This window comes from Amblyraja radiata, chromosome 11, assembly GCF_010909765.2.
Source record: "Amblyraja radiata isolate CabotCenter1 chromosome 11, sAmbRad1.1.pri, whole genome shotgun sequence".
NCBI classification, from domain to species: Eukaryota; Metazoa; Chordata; class Chondrichthyes; order Rajiformes; family Rajidae; genus Amblyraja; species Amblyraja radiata.
In genome coordinates, this window is record NC_045966.1 from 41,999,829 (window position 1) to 42,027,384 (window position 27,556).

The 27,556-nt window shown below is 40.9% G+C and overlaps 1 protein-coding gene across 8 annotated transcripts in view; it reads right to left on the bottom strand.

The window, feature by feature from the left end:
* Positions 1 to 378: 378 nt before the first annotated feature.
* The window catches only part of diaph1 (diaphanous related formin 1), a 345,460-nt gene continuing 318,282 nt past the window's right edge, over positions 379 to 27,556 (bottom strand). For 6 of the 8 annotated variants that reach the window (XM_033029846.1, XM_033029845.1, XM_033029849.1 and 3 more), the window contains one exon: positions 379 to 6,325. In XM_033029846.1, the coding sequence (XP_032885737.1) occupies positions 6,153 to 6,325 (173 nt within the window). In that variant the 3' untranslated portion in view covers positions 379 to 6,152. Of the gene's footprint in view, positions 6,326 to 11,764; positions 11,809 to 27,556 lie in introns of all 8 variants that reach the window. The other 2 variants (XR_004413473.1, XM_033029848.1) reach the window with 2 other exon arrangements.

The window sequence follows — 27,556 nt, forward strand, 5'->3', positions numbered from 1 at the left end:
GTTAATTGAACATTTTGGAATAAACAACCTGACTACAGCAAATAAAAGCATCAGAGATTGTCGGGAGAGGGGAGGGTGAAGGTGAAATCTTGCAGGAGGGAGAGCCATTGGTGTAATAAGTGTGCATACAAGGAACTGCAGATGGTGGTTTGCAAAAAGACACAAAGTTCTGGAGTAACTCAACAGGTCAAGCAGCATCTCTGGAGAACGTGGATAGGTGACGTTTCGGGTCGGAACCCTTCTTCAGACTGATTGTGGAGGTGGATAAAGGATGCTGGACGAAAGGAGGGGTTCAGGAATGACCACCAAATGGAAGAAGCTGGTCACAAAGACAATGCACAAAGAAAATGCAGACCAAAATACAAAACAACAATGTAATTTGATAGAATATTTCTTTATTTACAATTCAAATCAGAAATTTGATAAAATTACGTTCCAAAGCAAACAAATATTCTATTAAAAAAACAAGATCTCTCGAGAAAAAGGAACACTATTTTATATTGCCATTTTCAAAATAATCCTAGCAACCAGTCTTATCTCTGGCTTATTTAGCCCTCGTGTGCCTGCATTCGAGTCATTTTAAACGACTTCTTACATCAGATTATACAGTCAAAAGATGCAAATGCACAAGGATTTGTTTTCTTACTGCAAACCTTCTGAACAACTACTTTCATTTAGCTTCACGAAACAGACACATGTCACTCACATTCATTTAAGTTCCAGTTCCATTGACAGTGCTAAGGACAAGTAATGCACATTTAATCCTTGCAATTCCAGTGGAGTTGTGACATGCTAAAACAGAAAGAGACTAGCCCTGTTATCGACAAAACACACAGCATCCTTGTGAAAGTTTCCAGCCAGCAATCATTAACCAGCAACCTAACTTGAATACAAATTAAAGTGGTCAGTTTATACTCATTATGAAAAATAAAACAGTGGTTTGACAAATAATTTTCTATGTCTATATATATATGTGAACATATAAAAATAGTCCCTGAATAACAAGAGTGAATGAATATCAATCTACAAATGTTACCCCAGGGCAAATATTAGAAGTATATGTTTGCTCATGCCTCGTGTTATTTAGTTGCTGATTAATTTTCTTTTCAATTAGATCTAGTTAACAATTAGGTATCTTAACAGCCACTAACAAAATTGATGACATATTTTATTAATATTATGCATTACAGTGCTGTGATATAGGATGACGGAGCTATGACTTCTTGGGCAGTTTGCATTACTGTATCATCCGATCATGAATAATGAATTTACATTGTAATCACCCCAATACTTATACAAAATCTGCAATAAATGATTTTTAGTTCAGGATGCGACATGCACCAGGTAGATATGTGCCTAGGGAAAGTGAAAGTTATAGTTCAGAGTTCCAACTCCTCCTCCCCCTCCTCTGCACCCACCCCAACAGTGCTGATGAGTTTCAAGGTCACTTGGTACACTTTTCAAAAATCTGCTCTCAATTGTTGCAAGCCTAAATTTTAGACCATCAAGGTGCTGTGGATTAACATTAATCTCCTTGGAGACGTAACTAGTGCCATAGATCAATTTCCTGAACCATGATTTTAAAATGTGAAAGTAACATTCGCAACACTGTGAAGATACTGAATCTCAAATAATATTCAGGGTAATGGGAATGCCTATGACATCCTTTCTGGAGGGCATCAAAGATTCATAATCAGCTGACCAGCAACTTTGACTAAATTAGACATGCTCAGGACTGGAACAAGCAGCGTTTAAATAAAATGCACTTTTGTGAAATAAATGAATGAAGTAAAATAACACTTTGAAGTTGCCAAAACTTTCAATCAGTTGGAAAAAGAATGCCTCCGCATATCTTTTAAAGGCAAAACCAAAATTAACTATAGCCAAGGCACCACTTTTATCAGTAACCATGTAAAGTTATCTACATTTGAGGCCAAGATGCAGTAAGTAAATGTGTAAACCTACAGGATTCATATTTAAAAGGAATATACAGCTCTGCTCCTTCAAAGAGGAACAATCAGAATAATAATCACAAACATGTCTAAGGTTCCTTCCTGCCACACCCAGCTGTATCACCAATACAAGTTTTGAAACATTCATGCAGATTAATTCTTATTTTGATACCACTCATTCTTATGATCACCTCCGTTTCCTAAACGCACCTCAGAACATATTAAATTTCAAGGAGAATTTTGGTATTTTGAATAACTTAAATCAACCACAATAATATTTACAGATAAGCTCATAAATTGTTTCAGCAGTACTTTGTCGTCACTCAGTGCAGCTACTTAATGCAACTCTGGTTTATCCTGTGTCCAGTGTGCAGAGAACTTGGGAGGAAACAAAAGTCACCTCAGTGTAGATGTTTACCCGGGTAATTGCTTATTCCTAGATGTGGCAAGGTGGCATGAGTTCTGCCATTGCCAAGCAAACCCCACCACAGCACATGTGAGAGGAATCCATCGGCACAGAAAGGAAGCAGTTCCTATGTAACCTGCACAAAGGCTTATTGCACCCTGAGAAAGCACCATCCTACCACCCCGAAGAATTCCTTTGCATAAGGACCTAGACTCTTAATAACAATAGAAGTCAGTACACAGGCAAATATAAGTTGTACGATTCTTGTCTCCATAAAAAAACCAAGTGCGCTGGGCATGCTTGTGACAATTATATTGAGCTATTAGTTGCATAGACAACAACTATCAAATTCCTCCAGATATGGAGATAAAACATGCAGAACAAATAGTACATTCCTTACAGCACCTGATACCCTTGCGCAAACATTTGCTCAAGTATTTCTCACAGATATACCATCAAGGAGAGGGTTGTTGTAACAATACACAAGCTAGTCCACTATGAAATTCTAAGCCATGCCACCATATAAGTCAGTACATCAAATGGTTATTGTGACTGAAGTCCTATTTTGGCTTGCAGGTGCTGGTCTGACTTAAACAGGGTCAAATATATTGACATGTAATTAATAAACTAGCCTTGAGTACCATAGGGTGACCAAGTGCAAGGGGCATGATTTGAATAAGGGAAAAGAAAATATAGAAATGGAAATTCCTAATTCACCAGGATTCTGTAATCTTTACAAGACATTATCTCAGGTGCTGATCATGCATTACTGTGTAAGACTACCTAATCAAGGATCAATACATTGAGAATCAAGCGGCACCAATGAAGTTGTTTCAGTTTGAAAAATATAATGGTGCAAGCCAATGCCCATAAAGTTGATCAAAATGGGAAAGAAATTCCACTTGTATTTGTTCGATATTCTGTGTCTTCATTAGGACTATTATTCAAACCAGTATCTACTTGTGGAATTGTACGAGACAGACAACTAAACTTGCATTGTCAGACATGAGAGCTTCACAACTTAACTATGACTGTTGGGTTAAGAAATTTCTTATGGGTCGGAAACTGGTCTTTCCTTTTCCTGGTGGCTTCTGAGATTTGGAATAGAAACCTGCGATACTTGATTAGTGAATCAAACTTTGTTTGAAAGGTAGAGATCTCTGATGTGTTTATTACATAGGCCTAATCTGAACTGGTGAAAAATCTGCCTATAGTTGTTTATTACTATGAAAGAGAACACATTCAACATTCTTCAGGAATTCTTTCAAAATATTTGCAACATTTTTCTAATCCACCAATTTTTATAAAATAGTGCAAACACAGATTGTTGGTAATTGGAGTTTTGTTCACACTGGTGGAGTGGGTTCTGTGGCCAATATCTGGATGATGACACTGTCAACAGTTGGAATTAGCCAGTAGAAGTGAGGAGTCAGTTGCTGTTGGCTGAAATACATATCCTCGGCAAAAAAACTAATGTTTTCTCTCAGCCCGATGGCTCAAGTGTGTATGATCCTTAAAATATAGGAAGATCCTCTTAAGCAGTAAGGTTCTTCCTCTTCGGTTTTTTAATAGAAAAAAAATATTTGGGAATTTATTTTATTAGCAGGTGGTGGAAGTCACTTCAAGAGATACACAATGCACAATGGATATTTTCAAAGATATCACATAGAATAAATAAAAACTGGCAGAGCAACTTCACATGGGAATAAGTGCTCCATAGTTTGCCAACACTTACAGTAGTTAATTCCTATGAATCTGAAGACAAGCCCATCTATTGAGACAGATGGATCTCAGCAGGGATTAATCCAGAATAGATACGCCAGTGCATTATTCCAATTGGGACTTCAAAGCCATCGAAAGAATTAGCAGCCACTTATTCCTTAGAACTGTGCAATTTGCATGGGTTAAACACCAATCTCAATTGGAAAGGATATAAATGAGAACATCCATCGAAAAAAAAAAAACACCCAGTGATAATAATATTTTTGTCAAATAATTAAATATAACATTTAGGTCAGCTTCCTACAGTTCCAGTTTCTTTTCCCCACTTTCTAATACACAGGATTTTATGAAGCAGAATTTTGCTGCATCATTTCCTTACGATCAGGAATCACGCAAAGTGTGAATTTAAGGTTTCTGTCCATGGAGGGAGGCATGAGGTCATGGGTCTTGCGGCGGAAATGCGATCTTTGCAGATAGTCTGACAATTGTGGCTTAAAAACAGATGTTGAATTAACATTTACAATTTGTGTAAACAATCCTCATTCAATATGAAACTTTTCAAACTTGGCAAAATATAAAAGAGGCTATTCATGCTAAGCATAACAAATCCAGCAATGTGGCATAAATCATACTCATTATTTTAATTTTCATATAGAGGAAACTAATAGAAGAATGCGCATTGGAATATAATAGTCCTGTAGAGGCATGGGAATATTAGTACTTTGGATTTCTACCCCAAAGAGATACAAGAAGGATATCTGGAGGAAACTAACGCTTGGATTATTAAAGTTAAACTTCGTGAAGAGGGTCACTCAAAAAGGATTTCAAATAACTTGCTTAAACTAGGTGATTATGATTTAACTATTGAGTTCCAAGGCAGTATCTCTCCCTTTGGCACTAGGACATTTATTATCTCTCCTTCTTTCAATAGTGACATTCCCAACTTGTCATCCCGAGTATGGTGAAAACCAGTAGAAACACAAAACTGCAGATGGTAGTTTATTTATACCAAAAATAGACACAAAGTGCTGGAGTAACTCAGCGGATCATGCAGCATCTCTGGGGAAAAGGCTGGTGATGTTTCGGTTGTGGCCCTTTTCAGACTGGATGGGTCGAAACATTACCCAGCCTTTTTCTTCAGAGATGCTGCCTGACCCGCTGAGTTACTCCAGCACTTTGTGTCTATCTATGGTGGAAACCACCCCGTTGCTGCGTAACAAGCAGTTCTGTGCAAGGCAAGGAGCAAAAGTGATACGCAATCTTCGATTTCTGATATGCCTGGCCCACTATGCTAAACATTTGAGTGAGGGAAAATATATAACAGGAAGGGATAATGAAGAGGCAGTAATACTCAAAACAAAAAGACTTTCTAGCTTACTTTTGAAAATCACTTAATTGATTCCTACTGTGTAACATTCTGACTGTCTTCAATATTAAAAGCATCTTAGCTGTTTTGTTTTAACGTATATATATGAGTTAACCCACTGATTCGCACTTTGTTGCATCATCAGCACTTACACTGTGTAGGACATTCATTGCTACGTGTTCTATGGTACAAGAATCACCCACAAATCTGAGCAGAATACTGTACAATATTAATAATGATGTGCATAACAAGACCTAGCAAGTAACTTTTAAGTGGCCTGAGGTTGGTGTGCAAATATATATATATATTTTAAAATCTCAGTAACTAGTCAAGAATATAACCCATCGATGATGGAAATTAATTGATATGTTTATAATGTGAGAGAATAGAAAATAATCACAGGCAGCCTGCATATGTTAAGACCACCTCCTCAAGACAAAAATCTGCACTGCAGCATTGTCAAAACCAATACTGGAACATGTAATTATGCATTGACATTATTCTGTGCTCTTCCCAACATAAAGAAAGAAAAACACTTGTGCACTCTCAGGCCAGTGCAAATTTTTTCAGATGAGATAAAAGTAGTCTAGAAAAAGAATTCAACTGTAGCACATTCAGGGTTCAGAGTTTAAACAAGCATCATACCAAAAAAAAAAAAATTGGCTTCATGGCACTGCATTGTAAATTCCAGATACTTCCTATGGGTTTAATTGGAGCGAGTGAGAATGTCTTCCAGCATCTCGCCTTGTTCCATTGGTACCGCGGCATTTTTGTCTTCTGTCGCTATCTTCGGCTTCTTAGTCACAATCTGACCAATAGCATCATCCCCTGTGAGCTCTTTGGCAAGAACAGATGTCATGGCATTGCCTCTTCGATTGGCTACAGAGGGACAGAAAACAAAGGATGTATTTTTATTTCACTGCAGATTGGCACCCCACAGTTTAAGCAATCAGAGATGTGACTCCATAGAGAACTCAATATTACAGAACCACACTGGGATCTGTAACGGGTCGAGGAGGGAAAACAATCAGGTTAGTGACAGCTCAGACAACCATGAGGTGACAGATGGTCATCAAAAACCTACAAATGAACTTAACAGTGACAACCCTATTGACCAATGTAAAGTGGGCAATTATCTTCACTGTATGTCTGGTGCCACCATTTGATCTGGGGCACAAGAACATTTAAGGAGTCACACATGGAACGTGGAGATGTTTCCTCTCTCCAACCTTTATACGCTTCATTATCAATTGCTGCAATTTAATTACTATTGTTTGAGAAATTTAAATGGGGAATATCTAATTTAGATTAGAGATACAGAATGGAAACAGGCCCTTTGGCCCACCAAGTCGATGCTGACTATTGACTATTCACTAGTTCTATGTTATTTCACTTTTGTATTAACACCCTTCACATGAGGTTCGATGTACAGAGACCAAATAACCTACAATCCCACACGTCCTTGGGATATGGTAGCTCCTCAGAGGAAACCCAGTGAGTTCACAAGGAGAACGTGTAAACTCCACACAGGTAGCACCCAAGGTCAGGATCCAACCTGGGTTTCTTGAGCTGTGGGGTAGCAGCACCACGAGCTCCTCACGTCATTATTTCTCACTTAAAATGCTTTTATGCCTTAGAACAGGCTGATATTATTCACTTCACTGATGAAGCCTGTCAAGTTAATGGTTGTCTCCTGTCAACATAAATGGATGTTTCTTGTAATCAAGCTGCTTCGTATCTTGAAACAACATGCAGGCATTTTCAAATTGTTAAGAGTCACTGTCAGTAAATCATGCTGGGAGGTATAAAGCGAGGAGGGGAGGAGAAACAATGTAAACTTTGGGTGAGCAAAACCACACATCACGCCATTTGGGGAAAATTCTCACCATCCGTGGCTTCCAGAACAAACATTGGATAAAGTCACCATGCTAAACAAAATACTAGAGTAAAATAATATCATACAAAGTCAATTCAAAGCATTAGGGCTTTTATGCAACTTTTCATATTTGATCATTACAGTACCTCATATTTACATCACAGAGGCATTCCAGCCAAAGAGGGCAGAGCTGTGTTATTTAACAATTAACCAAGATAAATTCTGGACATCATTGAGACAGAAATACTATGGTAAAATCGTGGTGAGCTTTATCAGTGGTGGTATTAGCAATTATTCTTGGGTTAATGAGCACAAAACACATACTTGGCAACAATGGGTATATTAAGACCAGACCAGGATTTTAACGTATTAAACCTAGTTCTCAACCTCATTTATATTTACTGACTTATAACATAGACTGATTATGGGATAGTCAAGAATGTAGATGTATGGAAATAACATGTCTAATTAAAAATTAGAAGGACTGTGGATGTGACGGACATAGAAGGGTCTCTTGCAACCAACTGCAAAGTAGTAAAGATAACCACAAAAAGCTGAAGTAAATCAGTGGGTCAGGCAGAATCTCTGGAGAAAAGGAATAGGTGACGTTTTGGGTTGATACCCTTCTTCAGATTCATGTCTGAATTTATGTAGTGATCATCACTTGTATAGGAGGACTAAAATCAGATTTAATATGTATTTACTCAAGGGATACATTTTCTGATGTCACATCCTTGTCACAATGATCATTTGATAAGATACCGAATAAGAGCTAACGATTTCTCACAGTCCTTCCAAACCTATCCCCCTTTGATCCAGCCACAATGTGGAGATACATGAAAATGGAAACCAAAAAAAGGTTGACGCTTAAATTGTCCAATCATCATTTTGGTGCAAGTTTCATTAGGTCTTATATTGGAAATAATTGTAATAGAATGGCAATCAAATCAAAATGAGTTCCCACATGACAGACGACGCCTGCATCTCTGCATAGAAACATAGGTGCAGGAGGAGACCATTCGGCCCTTTGAGCCAGCACCGCCATTCATTATGATCATGGCTGATCGTCCCTTATCAATAACCCTTGCCTGCCTTCTCCCCATATCCCTTGACTCCACTAGCCCCTAGAGCTATATCTAACTCTCTCTTAAATCCATCCAGTGACTTGGCCTCCACTGCCCTCTGTGGCAGGGAATTCCATAAATTCACAACTCTCCGGGTGAAAAAGTATTTTCTCACCTCAGTCTTAAATGACCTCCCCTTTATTCTAAGACTGTGGCCCTTGGTTCTGGACTCGCCCAACATTGGGAACATTTTTCCTGCATCTAGCTTGTCCAGTCCTTTTATAATTTTATATGTTTCTATAAGATCCCCCTCATCCTTCTAAACTCCAGTGCCGGCAAATCCATCCCGTCAAACTCCCAAATGCTCGATCATATGTACGGGCTGCAGGCAAGTCAGGCATTTATAAGCTGAGGAGAACCCGTGCTTCACTGACTATCTTTCTTACTTTAAGCCAGTCAAGGTACTCAAATTGATATTAGGGCAGTTAACCAGAAGCTAAAAACAAATGTTTTAAGGACTGACCATCTTTCTTACTTTAAGCCAGTCCTTAAAACATTCATTTTTAGCCTAAGTTTCTGGTTAACTGCCCCAATATCAAATTGTGTACTTTGACATCAATTGTTGTTTGCTAGTTACCTTGTGATGTGATATGAGATGTTTAGCTATTTTGATGTTTTGACACACTCAGACATGGGGTAGGTTTGCAAGCTCAAGCATGATATTATTGGTAGATACACATCTGCCAGTTGGAATGGTAATCCACTGGTGACTATTGATCTATCACTGGTTGTGTTAACTACTCATGACTACAGGTCCGCCACTCGTAACAGTACGCCAAACTATTGGGTCTTTCATGATTGCCATGATGATGGTAAACTAATAATGGTAGACTAAATCATTGGTCACTGTCGCCATAATGGAGGAAGATCTGTACTTTTATGAAACTTGAAATATATATATTTTTTAAACATGAATAATGGAATAATGTTCTTGGTCATGTACAGCTACAATTAAAAGAAGTATCTGAAAAGGAATTTGTAGAAAGATGTAAGCATTGAATTTATTTTAAATCTCAAATTCCTGGTTTCTTCAAATACATTTAACCTCAAAGCTTTATGGTAGGAATACACTTTTAGCATTCAGGAGACTGAGCAAGGGATAAGGAAGAATGCATGTCAGAAAAACAAACCAAATTACAGTAAGGCTGGGAAGGATTTATTGAACATCATAAGATCACGACCGCTGAACAGTTCATCTGCCATTTCAAGAGAATCTATATTGAAAATGAAAAAGCAAACACTGAGAAATCACCCATGAACATGAGCACTGGAGCTGTTAATATAAAAATAATCAACGCCTTAAAGGTGTAGCTATGATCTTAATAATAGTGAGGGTGCCTGACAAACTATACCCAGCCCCTTTCGCTTCAGTGTTTATTAACTGGAGATTCAGCCGTATTTTTCAAAGACCCTAGGAGGGTTTAACAGGTGCCAGTGAAGAGGAGTTGGTGGAAACATGTTTCTCAGGGTAGACATAAAGTGCTGGAGTGACTCTGGGGGTCAGGTAGCATCTCTGGAGAAAAGGTATAGCTGATGTTTCGGATCACCTGAAGAGCAGGAGGCAAGAAAAAACCAGGACAATCAGGGCCAGGCACAGATGACCTCAGGCAGGGTGGTGCTCAGGTAAGGCCAATTGTTGGCTCAGGAAGCTGTGGATCTCAAGAGGGAAACCTTGTGGCGACTGTGGAACTGTTTAAACATCATGTGGAGGAAGTGGGCAATACCCTGCCTGAGGCCCTGGTTTTCTTTGTCTCCAACTATTCACCCCCCCCCCCCCCACCACCAATTTCAGACTGAAGAAGGTTGCCAACCTGAAATGTCACGTTTCCTTTTTCTCCAGAGGTGCTGCCTGACCCGCCGAGTTACTCCAGTATTTTGTGCCTATATTGTATATAGTAGAGATAGTCCAAGGGTCTCAAATAAGGGAGATGGTAGGTCAGGACCACTTTCTGGTTGGTGAAGTACCCCACATAAATTTATCACCAACTAGAAAGTGTCCTGACCTACCATCTCTCTTTTTGGAGACCCTTGAACTATCTTTAATCTGAATTTACTGGAATCCATTGGGGTAAACATTACTCGCTGCACTGTGATGAAACCAACTCACAATAAACATTATTAGGTGCGACTAGGGTTCCCTTTCTGGCTCACAAGCTTTTAGTTATTGTCAGGTGAAGGTGGATAGCCCCTGATAGAAAACCTCTCTGGAGTGGCAATATTTTGGAAGGAACCAACCCATCTCAATGCTGTTTCATTTATTCAGAAAGGAAAAAACTGCAGGTGTTGGAAAACAAATAAAATTAACAAATGCTGCTCAGGCAGCATCTGTGTTAAGCTTAGTTTAGAGAAACAGTGTGGAAATAGGCCCTTTGGCCCACCCACACTAACCTGTGATCACCTTTACACTATAGTGTTATCCTATACACTAAGGACAATTTACAGAAGCCAATTAACCTACAAACCTGTATGTCTTTGGAATGTAGGAGGAAATGCGGAATGCGGAGCACCCAGAGAAAAAACACAGGGAAACCGTACAAACAGACAGCACCCGTAGTCAGGATAGAACCCGGGTCTCTGGTGCAGTAAGGCAGCAACTCTACTGCTGCACCACTGTGCCCCCATTCCTCAGAGGACCAAGACTGTTCACAATGAACTTGATAGTGACCTTGCAGAATGGGAGTTGTGTAGTTCTCATGCTAGTCAAATCAGTGGACATTTTATCACTGAATGTCAGTGTAAATATACATATATTTACAACTGCAGACATTTAGCAGCCTAGATAATGTCAATTGGCTCTTGGGATGTAATTTTCCCCCCACAAAATATAAAACTTGAAAATCTGTTATTCCTCCAATTATTTACTCAAACGCTGGCAGGTGGGATTAGTGTAGATGGGACGTGTTGGTGGGTGTGGCAAGTTGGGTCGAAGAGCTTGTTTCCACGCTGTGTGACTATTTCATTATAAATGATCAAGCTTTTGAAGACATAAATGGGCAGACTAGGTTACCTTTCACATAATGGAGAATCCCAGGAGACTTTTCAACCCTTAAACTGATTGGGATAGATAGGAACATTTATGTGGGGTACTTGATCCAAATTGCATTCAGTACTTCCAACCTGAAAATGCTCAGCTCTTTGCAAAATAAGATTGCAGAATGTTAATCTGAGAGGCACTGTGCAAAAGAATATTTCACTTTTGGCATTTTCACTTATGGCTCAAATGATGTTCTATAAAAAGACATTTCCCAGCATTACTGACAAGGTTAATATTAAGCGATAGGGATCTGGAACAAGCAAGAATTCTCATTTTCCTTTTACCAGGTCACTGTCGTCACTGATATCAGAGAGAGACAGCATTGAGTCTAAAGGAAACAAAGAGACAATGTTAACCATGTGGACAATTAACAATAGACATAGAAGTAGGACGAATTTCCAGGATACAGTGGTTTTGAACAGAAAGGAAAAAGGAGAGAAGAAACAATCAAATCAATCAGTTGTCATTAATTTGAAAAACTGCATCTGTGACACCAAATTAGATCTTAGCCAGCCGGCCTCCTGTCAAACATGGCTCACAACAACAAAATCATTTAAATGGCCATGCAGGCCGGAAGCCAAAAAATCCATTTGTATTAAATGATACAACATAACACAAACACAATAGGCAAAAGCAAATTTTCAACAGATTTTAAAAGACAAAATGCATCAGCTTAATCGCAGGGAATATCTGAAGGAATATCTGCAAATTCTGCTTTTGAAATCTAATTCTTAGTTTCTATTTCTGCCCCATCTAAATTTGTATTTCTCACCATGTGGGCAGTACAGGTTCACAGGTGTCAGTTAATCTACTGTAAGCCAGCAAAGCGCTCCTGCGACCCAAATAAGGTGCATTGGCATGATAAAGAAGAGTAGAAGCATTTGTCATCTACACTTGGCCGATTTCGAATGCTATCCGTGCTCAGATGTTTTACGTCAGGGCCTTTCTACAGAATGATTGTCACCACAATCAGTCTGAAGAACGGTCCCGATTTGAAACCCGACGTATCTCCACTGTTTACTCATCATGAGAATACTTATGTGTAGAAAGGAACTTCAGATGCTGGTTTAAACTAAGGATAGACACAAAATGCTGGAGTAACTCAGCGGGACAGGCCGAATCTCTGGAGGGAAGGAATGGGTGACATTTCGAGTCCAGACTCTTCTTACTTATCTTGAAAAAAGACTCCAGAATCGTTTTGGTAAGGGTCACGATAAGATTTTTTCCTTTTTATTTAGACCTGATTATTAACTGGTATTTCATTCACAAGTGTTACAGTTTTATTCATTCATAAGGGCAGCACAGTGGCACAGCAGTAGAGTTGTTGCCTTACAGTGCCAGAGACCCAGGTTCGATCTTGACTACGGGTGCTGCTGTACGGAGTTTGTATGTTCTCACTGTGATCCCGTGGGTTTTCTCCGGGTGCTCCGGTTTCTTCCCATACTCCAAATATGTACAGGTTTGTAGATTCACTGGCTTCTGTAAATTGTAATTTGTCCCTAGTGTGTAGGATAGTGCTCGTGTATGGGGTGATTGCTGGTCGGCACGGACTCGATGGGCCAAAGGGCTGTTTCCACGCTGCATGTTAGAAGTCTAATATTAAAATCTAGCGCCAGTGAATAAAGTGAGTTAAAATATTTCACAGTAACAAATTAGAAACGACTCTTCAGGTAAGCTCTGAAAATAATAACATTAAAAAATAAGACCATTGCATCTCCATGAGCTCTGCAATTACTAAGAAATCTGCACATTTAGAACAGAACATAGAATACAGCACAAGAACATGCCCTTCGGTCCACAAGGTCGGTGCCAAACATATTGTCAAGACCAACTCTTATCTACCGTTACATAATCATGATCTTATATTCCCTGACCAAAATATCCAAAATATCTTAAATACCACTATTGTATCTGCCTCCACCACTAACCCCGGCAACAAGTTCGAGGCACCCACCACCCTCTTGTAAAAAAAACCTGCCCCTTCCATCATCTTTAAACTTTGTCCCCTCACCTATCAAGCTCTAGTATTTGATTTTTCCATCCTGGGAAAAAAGGTTCAGACTGTCTGACTGTTTGGATTTAGTGCTCATAAAAATAAACAATTTCAATGAATATTCAATAATTATTGCTCACCAGACACAAAACTAAACACTTACGGCCCTTCAATATTTTTAAGCTGGAGTTTGAACAAATCGTACACTGACTCTCCTAGAATTCATACTAGAATTGATTTCCAAACAAGCTCCACAATTAAGAGTCAAAAGGTTGAAGTCTTTCATTAAATCTTGTGGTTTAGTTTAGTTTCGAGACACAGAGTGGAAACAGGCCCTTCGGCTCACCAAGTCCGCGCCGACCAGTGATCCCTGTAAACTAGCAAAATTCTACACACTAGGGCCAATTTACAATCTTTACCAAAGCCAATTAGCCTTCAAACCTGTGCATCTTTGGAGTTTGGGAGGAAATCACAGCACCTGGAGAAAACACATTTGGTTACGGGGAGAACGTACAAACTCCGTACAGACTGCACCCGTAGTCAGGATCAGAACCGCGTCTCTAGTGTTGCAAGGCAGCAACTCTACCGTTGCGCCATCGTGCCTTCCTATGAAGATGGAGATGAAGAGCCAAATTCGCAAAAATATAACCACGGATAATTTCTGAATTTCTAACAAATGTACAAATGTGCGAGGCCACTTGACGGCTACAGCGAAGGCAAGAATACAAACATGAATGGCCTCTAGCTGCTCAAGGATAGCAGTCCAAAGTGTGATCATGGCACATTTTGAGATATATGGGTTGCTTCACTCTGCACTAATGATTGGTTCAAGCACAAAGCACAATATGTTGGAGAAAATAAAACACAGCTCCTTGTTCTGGTCAATAAAATAGTCTGTTAAATAAAAATCTTATTGATATGAGGTTAAGGGGTGAACTTATAGAGGTGTATAAGATCATGAGAGGAATAGATCAGGCAAATGCACCGAGTCGTTTATCCAGGCAAGGGGAAAGCAAAAACCAGACGACATAGGTTTAAGGCGAGGGGGAAAAGATTTAATAGGAACCTGAGTGGCAACTTTTTTTTACACAAAGGGTGGTAGGTATATGGAACAAGCAGTCAGAGAAGTATTTGAGGCAGGTACTACCACAATGTTTAAAAAACATTTGGACAAGCACAGGGATAGGAGAGGTTGAGAGGGATATGGATCTAAACGCAGGCAGTTGGGCATGTTAGCTGGGTATGTTGGTTGGCGTGGGCAATTGGGCTGAAGGACCTGTTCCCATGCTGTATGACTATGATATTTTTTTCTTGACAAGGCAGTATTAGAACCAAGCACACAAATCAAGTTGTGGTCTACCAGTCTGAAGAAGGGTTCTGACACAAAACGTCACCTATTCCTTTTCCCCAGAAATGCTGCCTGACCCGCTGAGTTACTCCAGCATTTTGCGATTAACGCTTATCAAATGATCTTGGATTTGAGCACAGAATTACAATATCTACTATGACCCAGAATTTGCTTACAATGCTCGTGCATGCTTAAGTAAGAATCCCGAGTTCACTGCAGTTACAATGGGAAAGGTTGTAAGCTCCATAATTGAACTCTTGGCATTTGTCAGTAAAATCATGGCTTATATAATTTAGTAGACTGAAATATTAATTGCACCAAAACATGTGGGAGATGTTCTAAGAGTAGAGAAATAAAAAGCTGTGCCTATCCATTATGTCAAAAGGGGGGGGGGGGGGGGGGGGGGGGGGGGGAGGAGGGGAAAGCATATTGCTTTGGTTACTCAAAGATGTTCTGAAGCTCTAGTTGTACGAGTCAAATCAAACTATATAAATTCAATTAATTAAATCTGGAATTAAAATGATACTTTAAATAACAGCAACTATGAAACCCAGCTAGCTCACCAATACCCTTTAAGAAAGAACAGGAGTATGTACGCTTTCACCAAGTACACAATGCAATGATAGCAAATATTATTACAAAGTTCGTCACAAGTGCTGGAGTAACTCAGCAGGTCTGGCAGCAGCTCTGGAAAAATGCTGACTGTTTCTCCAGAGATAAGACAATAGACAATATACAATAGGTGCAGGAGTAGGCCCTTCGGCCCTTCGAGCCTGCACCGCCATTTAATGTGATCATGGCTGACCACAGACTCACCACTCTCTGTGAGAAAAAGTGTTTCCTCCTCTCCGTTCTAAATGGCTTACTCCTTATTCTTAAACTGTGGCCCCTGGTTCTGGACTCCCCCAACATCGGGAACATGTTTCCTGCCTCTAGCGTGTCCAAACCTTTAACAATCTTATATGTTTCAATGAGATCCCATCTCATCCTTCTAAACTCCAGAGTGTACAAGCCCAGTTGCTCCATTCTCTCAGCATATGACAGTCCCGCCATCCCGGGAATTAACTTTGTAAACCTACGCTGCACTCCCGCAATAGCAAGAATGTCCTTCCTCAAATTAGGGGACCAAAACTGCACACAATACTCCAGGTGTGGTCTCACTAGGGCTCTGTACAACTGCAGAAGGACCTCTTTGCTCCTATATCGATTCCTCTTGTTATAAAGGCCAACATGCCATTCGCTTTCTTCACTGCCTGGTGTACCTGCATGCTTACTTTCATAGACTGATGTACAAGGACCCCCAGAACCCATTATACTTCCCCTTTTCAGAACTTGACACCATTTATAGTAATCTGCCTTCCTGTTTTTGCTACCGAAGTGGATAACCTCACATTTATCTGCATTAAACTTCATCTGCCATGCATCTGCCCACTCCCCCAACCTGTCCAAGTCACCCTGCATTCTCATAGCATCCTCCTCACAATTCACATTGCCACCCAGCTTTGTGTCATCTGCAAATTTGCTAATGTTACTTTGAATCCCTTCATCCAATTGATTTATATTGTAAATAGCTGCGGTCCTAGCGCCGAGCCTTGCGGTACCCCACTAGTCACTGCCTGCCATTCTGAAAGGCACCTGTTAATCCCTACTCTTTGTTTCCTGTCTGCCAACCACTTCTCTATCCATGTCAGCACTCTACGCCAGTTTTTCAACTTAAAAATTTTTTTTTAGTATGTTTTAAAGTCTGTATTTAATGTTTCTTCGTATGTTTTGTGTGGGGGGTGGTGTGGGGGGGTAAGGGGGAACCGCTTCGGTCGCCTCCTCCACGGAGAGGCGAGTTTTTCCAGGTCGCCTCCCCCGTGGCCTAACATCAAGGATCGACGCGGCCTTTCCCGGAGACGCGCCCGGGGCTTCAGCGGCAGGCACAGCGTGGACTCTCGGCGTGGAGCGGGTGAGCCCTCGCTGGAGGGGAGCGCTCCGTGTTGCTGGCCCGGGGCAGCCGGCAGCCTGAAGTCGCAGCCTGAAGTCGCGGTCTGCAGAGCTCCAGCTGGTGCGGCGTCTACAGCCCGGGATCTCACTTTGGGGACCCGGGGGAAGAAGAAGCTTCCACCGCCGGACCGCGGCCGACTTATACCGCGGGGCCGGCATGGACTTACCATCACCCCTGGAGGGGAGCTTCGACCGCCGGCCTGCAGTCTACGGTGCTTCTGGCTGCGGCGAGGACTTTAAATCTTGACCGCCAGTCTGCGGCCTACAACAACTTAAAGCCGCGGTCTCCGGTGAGGAAGAGCCGATCCTGGACTGACTCTGGACTCTGGTCCTGACCACGGGGGGGAAAATGGAGGAGGACTGGCCAAATTTTGTGCCTTCCACCACAGTGATGAATGCTGTGGTGGATGTTTGTGTTACATTTTTATTGTGGTTATGTGTTCTTTATTATTGTATCGCTGCAGACAACCCAAATTTCCACCAGCCTGGCTGTGTGGCAATAAATTATATCTAATCTAATCTAATCTACCCCCAATACCATGTGCCCTAATTTTGCCCACTAATCTCCTATGTGGGACCTTATCAAATGCTTTCTGAAAGTCCAGGTACACTACATCCACTGGCTCTCCCTTGTCCATTTTCCTAGTTTCATCTTCAAAAAATTCCATAAGATTAGTCAAGCATGATTTCCCCATCGTAAATCCATGCTGACTCGGACCGATCCTGTTACTGCTATCCAAATGTTCGGCTATCTCATCTTTTATAATTGACACCAGCATCTTCCCCACCACCGATGTCAGGCTAACTGGTCTATAATTCCCTGTTTTCTCTCTCCCGCCTTTCTTAAAAAGTGGGATAACTTTAGCTATCCTCCAATCCACAGGAACTGATCCTGAATCAATAGAACATTGGAAAATTATCACCAATGCATGCACGATTTCTAGAGCCACTTCCTTAAGTACCCTGAGATGCAAAACATCAGCCCCTGGGGATTTATCAGCCTTCAGTCCCATCTGTCTATCCAACACCATTTCCTGCCTAATGTGGATTTCCTTCAGTTCCTCCGTCACCCCAGATCCTCTGGCCACTACTATATCAGGAAGATTGTTTGTGTCCTCCTTAGATGCTGCTTAACCCGCTGAGTTTCTCCAGCACTTTGTGTTTATCAATGGTATAAATCAGTAGTTTCTTCCTATTCGTTTATTTGGTTTATTGTCACATGTACCGAGTACAGTAAAACGTTTTTGTTGCATACAAACCAGTCAATAAATACTATACATGATTACAATCGAGCCATCCAGATAGATAAAGGGAATAATGTTTAGTCCATAATAAAATCCAGTAGGATTTTCAAATCGTCCGATTAAAGATAGTCCAATGAGGTAGATATTAGCTCAGGGTCGCTCTCTAGTTGCTGATAGGATGGTTCAGTTGCCTGATATTGGCTGGGAAGAAACTGTCCCTGAATCTGAAGGTATGCATTTTCACCTGCTCTACCTCTTGCCTGATGGGTGAGGTGTGAAGAGGGAGTGACTGGTATGAGACTCATCCTAAGCTGGTGGCTTAGCCAAGTCAGCATGAAGTGTAGATGGAGTTACTGAAAGGGATGCTGGTTTGTGTGATGGTCTGGGCTGTATCCACAAAACTCTACCATTTCTTGCTGTCATGGATGGAGCTGATCCCAAACCATGTTATTAGCAATGCTGCCATTACTAGTTCAACATCTGGAGAATACAGTAGTTAGATGGGGAATGTGCATTTCACCAGCAGCTGGATAGCATTACGTCTTTTTCAATTTAATAGGAACCCAATCTTCTCTTTCAATCAGTTTTTAAAACATAAATGGGCATCAAGCTAGCAACTCACAGGGAATTGTGGATTGGGCAGGAGGGGATGTGGAAGAAGGGTGGAAGAATGCCTACCAACCTTTTTTTCCTGAGTGCCTGTTGAAAGGAAAACAGCCCCAAGTCTTTTTTTTCATCAGCTCAAGAATGGAGCAATGGGTTAAATAGTAGATTAATGTATCGGGGTGCACGGTGGTGCAGCGGTCGAGTGGCTGCCTTACAGCGCCAGAGGCCCAAGTTTAATCCTGACTATGGGTATTGTCTGTACGGAGTTTGTACGTTCTCTCTGTGACCTCGTAGGTTTTCCACGGGTGCTCCGGTTTTCTCCAACACTCCAAAGTCGTTCAGGTTTGTAAGTTAATTGGCTTCGGTAAAGATTGTAAACTGTTCCTAGTAGGTCTTTGTAAGATAGTGCTAATGTACGGGGTTTGCTCCTCAGTGCGGACTTGAGGGCCGAAGGGCCTGTTTCCGTGCTGTATCTCGAAAACACAAATAAAGTAAAACTGTTGGGGAGAGGAGAAGGTACACAAAATTGCTGGGGAAACTCAGCGGGTGCAGCAGCATCTATGGAGCGAAGGAAATAGGCGACGTTTCGGTCCGAAGCCCTTCTTCAGACCAGGGAGAGGAGATACTTAAGGTGGTTGATGAGGCCATGTTGTGGATGATGGAGGCATCAGCAGGAGGGAGTTCCTATGGGCTCTCACACCCAGTCTGTCATTCAGTAAGAACAACCACTGATCACATGCCTTAAGCTAACCTTCCTGAATGATCATCATATTCTTTGATTCCTTTCCAGTAAATGGTTGTGCGATTCATTAAGTGGTTCAGAACAGAAGGGAAAATGGGACAAAACACAATTTTACTCCACCTTCAACAATTTGAACCCTAAAGTGGGTGATGGAAGTAAGAATAGAACGATCACGAAAAGCCCATCATGCAGCGCTGTGAAAGCACAATCTTATTTTTTCCCTCATCCCAGCAAAATGTAATTTACGAGCACTTTCCTTTGAGAATTCTTTTAAGTGCATTGCCTAGTGGGTCATAAAATCAGTGCTGGGTTCTGCAGCAAATTACAGGCTCCACTCCCACTTGTGTGCTGGTGTGCTTTGAACAAAGGCTGTCTTTTTGCAGCTTTGAGAAAAACAGAATCATGCAATCTGATCTTTACATCCACAATAAAAAATGCAATTCAACCTATTTAACCACCACAAAGCGGTGGGATTATTAGTAGGGAACTGCAAACATTTTTATACATTACATGTGGTGATTGCCGTTGTCACGGAAGGACTGATGGAATAAGATCTTCAATGGCAACATAAATAGGGATATTGATTTGCCTGATCCCATACTCTGCTATCAACTAACAACTCTCATTAGTCAGCACCGATTAAAATCTTGTCAAAACTCCGAATAACATGATATTTCTGTTAACATGATAAATCTGCTTTAACAAAGTGCTGGAGTAACTCAGTGGGTCAGGCAGCATCTCCGGAGAAAAAGGATAGGTGCCGTTTCCAGTCGGGACTCTTCTTCAGACAGTCTGAACAGTCACCTATCCTTTTTCTCCAGAGATGCTGCCTGACCCGCTGAGTTACTCCAGCACTTTGTGTCTATCTTTGGTATAAATCAGCATCTGCAGTTCTTTGTTTCTACATAAAAATTAATCTGGCATTTTGGATTTTTTTGTTTTGATTTTGACATAATTTGTTTAAGTGCACATGCCAGCGACTCTAGGCAAATTGCAGAATGTTAGTTGATAACTTTGCATCCTCCACTTTAACAGAGAATTATATTATGGAAAACAGAATATAAATAATGCATCATGTGAATGTTTTTCTAAAGGTTAGCTTGTGTTCAGCAGGAGTGTTATTGGCTCAAAGCCACAAAGGAGGTTTAAATCCCACTCCACTTCAAAATCATCACCATCTTCTCACAGTCCTGCTGGATTGAGGATGACTCTTCCATTGTTGCTCTGGGAACTGCAAAGTCCTCCACAGGTAGGGTAGGAGGTGCTGTGTGGTGCAGTCAACAAATTCACTGCTCTACTGCAAAATCTCCTCAAAGTATGCCCACTTTGAAGACGTTCTCCTCCTCATTTCGGCGTGTGTTCTGCGACACCCTCGCTCATTGTTCCCCATTGGCCTCCTGCTGTTCTCCTGATCTACAACCATATACTGACCCAGACTCATACCTACTCCAAAGATAGACACAAAGTGCTGGAGTAACTCAGCGGGTCAGGCAGCATCTCTGGAGAAAAAGGATTGTGGACGCATCAGGTCCTACCCCGAAACGTCACCCATCCTTTTACTCCTGAGATACTGTCTGACCCGCTGAGTTACTCCAGCGCTTTGTCTCTATCTTTGGTATAAAGTTCTGCATCTGCAGTTCTTTGTATCTGCATTCTGACGCAGACTTGTACTTACTGCATCCATCTGCCGATTACCCGTCCTCGCCTGCATCCACCTATCATTTGCCATGCCTTGCCCCATCCCTCATTGCTTTCTCGCAGCGTTCTTCCTCCACTCCATTAGCTTGAGAAAGACCTGAAATATCATATGTCCATTCCCTCTACAGAGACTGACTGACCCTCTAAGTTCATCAAGCCTTTTGATAGCTGGTTGGGGAAATTTTAAACCACCTGTTTACTGGAATCCGAGGGGTAAAAAATGATTGCCTGAGAACTATGGGCACCATGGTGACATGCATGAATGGGCTTTTTAAAAATATTACTGGAAACTGTGCACAAGTTGAATTCTATCATTAAGGAAGAGCAGGTGGCCCAGTATTCTTTCAGCTAGAATTAAAAAACAGTTCAAGCTAATCTGGAAGGGGGGGGGGGGCGGCAAGGGCACAAGAAACTGCTTATGACCTTGTTTAAAGGGTATTTTGTGGCCTTTTTCAAGCTGTAATGGATGTGAAGACAGCACAATTATCTGCCTAATTGCACTTTGGCTGACTTTCACTTTCAAATTTGATTACTTGTCTAATACAAAGGCAAAATCACATTGCAGCAATATCTTAAGAGTCAATACTGAGTTAATATGGAACGGACATATCCAAGCCTTAATAGGTCACGCAAAATCCAATTTTATCAGCTGAATTTTAGTTTTTAAAACAGAAAGCAAAATTGGGTCTGCACAGCTTTGAAAAATGACCTTTGGTTCCAAGTTCCAAACCATTGACCCTAATCATGGATGCAACACAATGAATGATCAGTGCGCGGAGATAAGCATCAATTTGTTGCTTAACATCGCATCTAACTGGTTGAATTTATTGCCGACATCACATCTTCAGCCCATATGGTTGTCTCTTTTCTTTCTCTATGCACCTTTGGAAATTACTTAACCGGTTTCAAATCTTCCTGAATATAAATTATTCAATGCAAAATGGTTTGGTGTTCACAACCATTGCACCGTAAATCTATTATCCAACAAAAAAAGGGAGCCTTAGCTGATCCATCTGCAAACTTTATTTCCTTTTGGTTAGGAGATTTAAAGAAAAGGTCAAGTCTGAAGTTCCCCCAGACTGTCTCACTTATGTCAATGCTTTCATCTGCAGAAGAGTCAGGGCAGTGCTTCGTAAATCACACCTATGTGAGCGTGCTCTGACAGCTGATGTGCCACGGGTGTGGACTGCAGCAATGTTAAGGTCACACAAGATTGCATGGAGAAATGCTGCAGCCATTAATGCGACATTATGCGGCAGTGCAAGGGAATGACTGAAAATGGCTGAAAACTGCATACTAGTAATTGCAAGCCATTCGATTTAACCATGGGCATTGTGGTGACATTCACGAATCAGCTATTTTATATGACCAGAATATTGAGCAAATTACACCAAGGGCATAGAAAAATCTGGTTGCTGCTTGCTGAGCGACTGAACAAATGCAGACACAGCAGAAGTATTTTGAAAAGCAGATCAGTAACGTGCTGTGAATTGCAAATAAAATTAAATTCTTTGGGTGGGGAAATATTAGTAGATTTTGCTAAATATACTAAAATTATTTAAACAAAAAATATGTTTTACCATTTGTTTACCAGCTTGTCATGTTTTACCATTTTTAACTCATATTGGACACAAATACAAAACTACAGATGCTGTAAATCTTAGAATAAGGCCAGAAATGCTGGAAATATTTAGCAGGTGATACAGCATGGCTTCTTATTTCCAGAACGCTATCTTTTTATTACCTTATAGATGGTTTTTAACTTTCATTTAGAGATATAATGCGGAAACAGGCCCTTCGGCCCACCGAGTCTACGCTGACCCACGATCTCCGTACACTAGCACTATCCTACACAATAGGGACACTTTTACAATTTTACCAAAGCCAATTAACCTACAAGCCGGTACGTCTTTGGAATGTGGGAGGAAACTAGAGCACCTGGAGAAAACTAATGCGGTTATGGGGAGAACGTACAAACGCCAAACGGACAGCACTCACAGTCAGCAACGAACCTGGGTCTCTGGTGCTGTAAGGCCCAGCTATACCACTGTGCCGCCCATAAAAACTTAACATCACTCATGCATCTAATGCACTACACAGATCAGCAAATATAAAACTGGGATTCAAACATTCAACCAAAATTGTGAAAGGTGGGAGGATAGCATTTAAAAAAAGTCACTTGAAATGCAAGTCAGAGGCTTTAACCCTACAAATTACTAAAAGTAAAGAAAATAATTGTACACATTGGAAATTTTGAAGGATCATTGTCCACAAACATTAAGTTGATTGTTTCCTCCACAGATAGCCGTCTGACCTGCTGACTATATCTAGCACTGAATTTTATTTAATCTCGACATGTTCTAAATATTTGTATGCTGAAACAACTGTGGCTCTATAATGCTGTGCAGATTTTTACTGCATTTATCTCTTTCTAATATCTGGTAGACTGTACATGCATTAGTTATGGAGGAATTGGATTGATTTTGGGATGATGGTAAGTGAATGAAGATGATTTTAAAAAGAGTCGATTTGAGAGCATGTACAGTCACAAGCACACTGCAATGTCCTGTCATGCAACAAAAATCAAGCTTTTGTAATGTAGGTATCTGTTCTGTATTGGGCGACAATAGTGACGCAGCAATAGTGTTGCTGCCTCACAGCTCCAGAGACCTAGGTTAGAACCAGACTAAGGGTGCTGTCTATACAGAGTTTGTACATTCTCCCTCTGATCACATAGGTCCTTCCCGGGTGCTCCGGTTTCCTCCCACACTCCAAGGAAGAAAAGGTTTGTAGGTTAATTGGCTTTGGTAAAATGTAAATTGTCTCTAGTGTGTAGGATAGTGCTCATGTACATGGATCGCTGGTCAGTGAGGACTCGATGGACCGAAGGGCCTGTTTCCGCGCGGTATCTCTAAACTCTAAAATGTATACAGAGGAAATAGGATTAATTACGTTAAGGCATTAACCCATTGGCTACATGACCAACTTCCAATCTGCAGAGAACCTCCACAGCTCAGTCGTGTGTCCGAAGGGGACTGCTTTGCTCGACAGGTTTGTAACTAATTTTGCTCTTACAATCTATGTGCGAGAGATACAAAGGCATTTGGAGTTGACCCTGATTGATGAGGAACCTGATAAATTATTGGAACAAGTGGTGTTATTTTCACCCTCCAGCATCAAAGACCAAGGCAAGAATTTGCTTTGTAGGCTTCTCAAAACTCAGACTGATCTATTGCATCAAATAAGATTGCCATATTGCAAATCTTCCACTATAAATAAAAGGATATCAAAAAATGTCTCCACCAGTGGGAGAGTTTATGACCAGAGGGCAGAGCCTCAGAATAAAATAATGTATCTTTAGAATGGAGATGAGGAGGAATTTCTTTAGCCAGAGGGTGGTGAATCTGCGGAATTCATTGGCACAGACGGCTGTGGAGGCCAAGTCTTTGGGTATTTTTAAAGCTGAAATTGAAAGGTTCTTAATTAATAAAAGTGTCAAAGGTTACACGTGAAGGCAGGAGAATGGGATTGAGAGGGAAAGATAGATCAGACATGATTGAATGGTGGAGAGGATTCTACGGGCCAAATGGCCCAAATCTGCTCCTATGACATGGAAAAATGGCAGAATAAATATTCTTTTAAATAGATAAAGGTAAACCCTAAGCTAATTTCTATGAAAGATTCCAAAGAAGCTAGCAGATTCAGAGGCATACCGGACAATGAATGGATTCTTTGAAAATTAAGCACAATTGTGAAAAGCAAAGTAACGTTCAACAATTGCTTGGTTTGTTTTATGTTAAATGAGAGATTATACATCCACTGTAAAAAGAATAAGCAATGCAATGTCTTCTAAACTAGCGTCTGGAGAGAGCTTCTTGAATCATCTGACACCACAGTTAAAAGGGTCACAGCCTGTCACTGATGATGGAAGTAGCCCGAGGAAATAAATTATGTGCTTTTTGTATAACGGCACTGAAGCAAGCTGGCTTAAAAGTAGTATTTGTCCTGCTGTGGAAGGGTGTCAGTGTGTAGTAAATAGGTCCAGTCACAATGCTTCATATGCAGAATCATGGCCCTATTATTTTACGTTACTAGAAAACATCAATTGTAATGTAACTAATTGAGCCTGCACTCATCCACACATATGGCAATCGCTCTGAAAGTCTGATCTGGTAATGGTCACGCAACTGAATCAGAGACAGAAACCCTTTCATTTTAATTTCAATGTCAGAAGACAGACAGGCAAATCCATCAGTGTTATTTATTTAACTGTTGCCTGAAAGCCTTTCATTGCCTTGATTTTTGGTACTATTTATAAGCCTTGCTCGTGATCCAGCTGCCTGTCCTCATTTGCAGTCCATTGTAACAACACAATGGCCCATTGAGTAAGCCGCCACTCTATGTGCTCTGATCATCCTCTCATCATAATGATTCAGAGAGGATTCTGTTAAAGAAATAATGTGCACAATGCTGTGCCAACATAAAGAAAGTGTGAATTAATTTCTGTTCTTCTTTCAGCTGATTAATACTGCTATCTAAAAATCAGATGAAGGCAAAGTGCAGGTATTCAGTGCAGGTATTCAAACAACCTGTGAAAAAATGTGTCATTTTTTCTGTCCTCCAAATAAGGTCATAGCATCATACAGCACAGAAACAGGCCCTACGATCCAACATCCATGCCGACCATGATCCCCATCTACGATAGGTCCACAAGTTTTACTGGCTTGATCTTGCACTAAACGTAATTAAACAATATTCCCTTTATCCCGTTTCTGCAACAGCGGGTGGCTTGACTGTAATCATGTATTGTCTTTCTGCTGACTGGTAAGCATGCAACAAAGGCTTTTCACTGTACCTTGGTACATGTGACAATAAGCTGAACTCAAACTCAAGTCCTTGCAACATCCTTGAAAAATCTGAGCCCTCTGCCAAAACAAAATGGAGCTTGTTTCCAGTTATCAAATAGGGGCTCACTGCTCACTCATGATTCATTGTTTAATCAGTCTTGGGACCCCTCCATTAAATATTTTCTGTATGTTCTCTTAGGGCTTTTTATTGTTCCTTTAGGGCAGACACCAATTGTAGCCACAGTATTGCGTTTTATGATGGCTCTACATTATACCTTCTCTGTGGATTGTCACCTTGTCGTGGTGGAGAAGCTTGTGTGGACCTGAGATCCTGAGAGCATTGCCGTCTGGAGCTATGCTCCTGGTAGGGCCACCAATGGCGGTAAGGTCAAGGGGGAGGTCTCTGACAAAGAGCAATCCAACCAGGACCTCAACAGTGGAACAGGCAGAGGACGATGGCTGACCTTAGTGGAGCGTCACAATGGCTGGGAAGGTGGATGAAGGCTGCAGCAGAAAAGGGTCTCCAGTCGTCTTGGACTCTGGATCCCGACCCATATCTGTCAAGGACCGTGGGGTGGCTGTCTGTGCACCAGTCTCCCCACGTTAAGCAAAGTCAAGCATAGGCGTCCTCCATATAGGGAACAGCACCCTGGAGACACCCATGGTCAGCCATGACCGGAGGGGGCCTAAGAACATTATGCCTTTACATTTCTTTATCATGCCTCTATTTATAAAGTCCAGGGTCTGAAAAATCTTTGTAGATATGTACTAATATGCACACAAGATCATATTTGCCTGCATTACCTTTAGAAATGTATTCTTTACAAAATGATGCTTTTCCTCACTATTCCTGTTAAAGTTTTCATTGTTTCTTCAAAGTATTTCATGGTGCTAAATTCCAGGTGTACATACTTCCTGTTCACTTTGGGGTGTCATCAAGAATGCAAGTGCATGAAAGGTTTTGTGTACTTTGGAAATTATTGGTTCAAAGCATAAATACAGTATCAATGACAAATTCAGTAAACTATAGATCAGAACGTTCCTTGTTCCAGAGATGATCTGCAACAACATTGCTGTGCTTAAAATGCTGCAACAGTAAAGTATTATCAACATTTACTTCGTTCAAACGTTTGGATTAAATTGTTAACTGACAGTTAACTGACAGACCTTTGAAACGTCTAACTTAAAATTCTTACAATTTTCAAGATAAACCTGAAGATTCACACAAAAATAAACATGCATCTGTCTATAAATGGTAGTTATCAAAGTAGAGATGATATCTTATTTCATGAAGGTAGACTTGGTTGGGGGGAGGAAGGTGGGGAATAGAGGGAGTGGGAGTGTCTGAATAATGGGTTACATATTTCTGATTGTGATGAGGGAATTTCACATGGAGGGGAGTGAACTTTGGGACCGCTGTACTCCAGACAGCTGTGGAACTGAGTCATTTAGCATGCTCAAGGCAGAGCTATTTTAAAAATATATATATACACACCAGGGAAATCAAGGGTTTTGTGATCAGTGAGAAAATTGGTTTAAAGCCAACAACCATGGCATCGAACCATGCAGCAACCTCGAGGAGCCAAATGGCCTACTCTTGCTCCTGTTT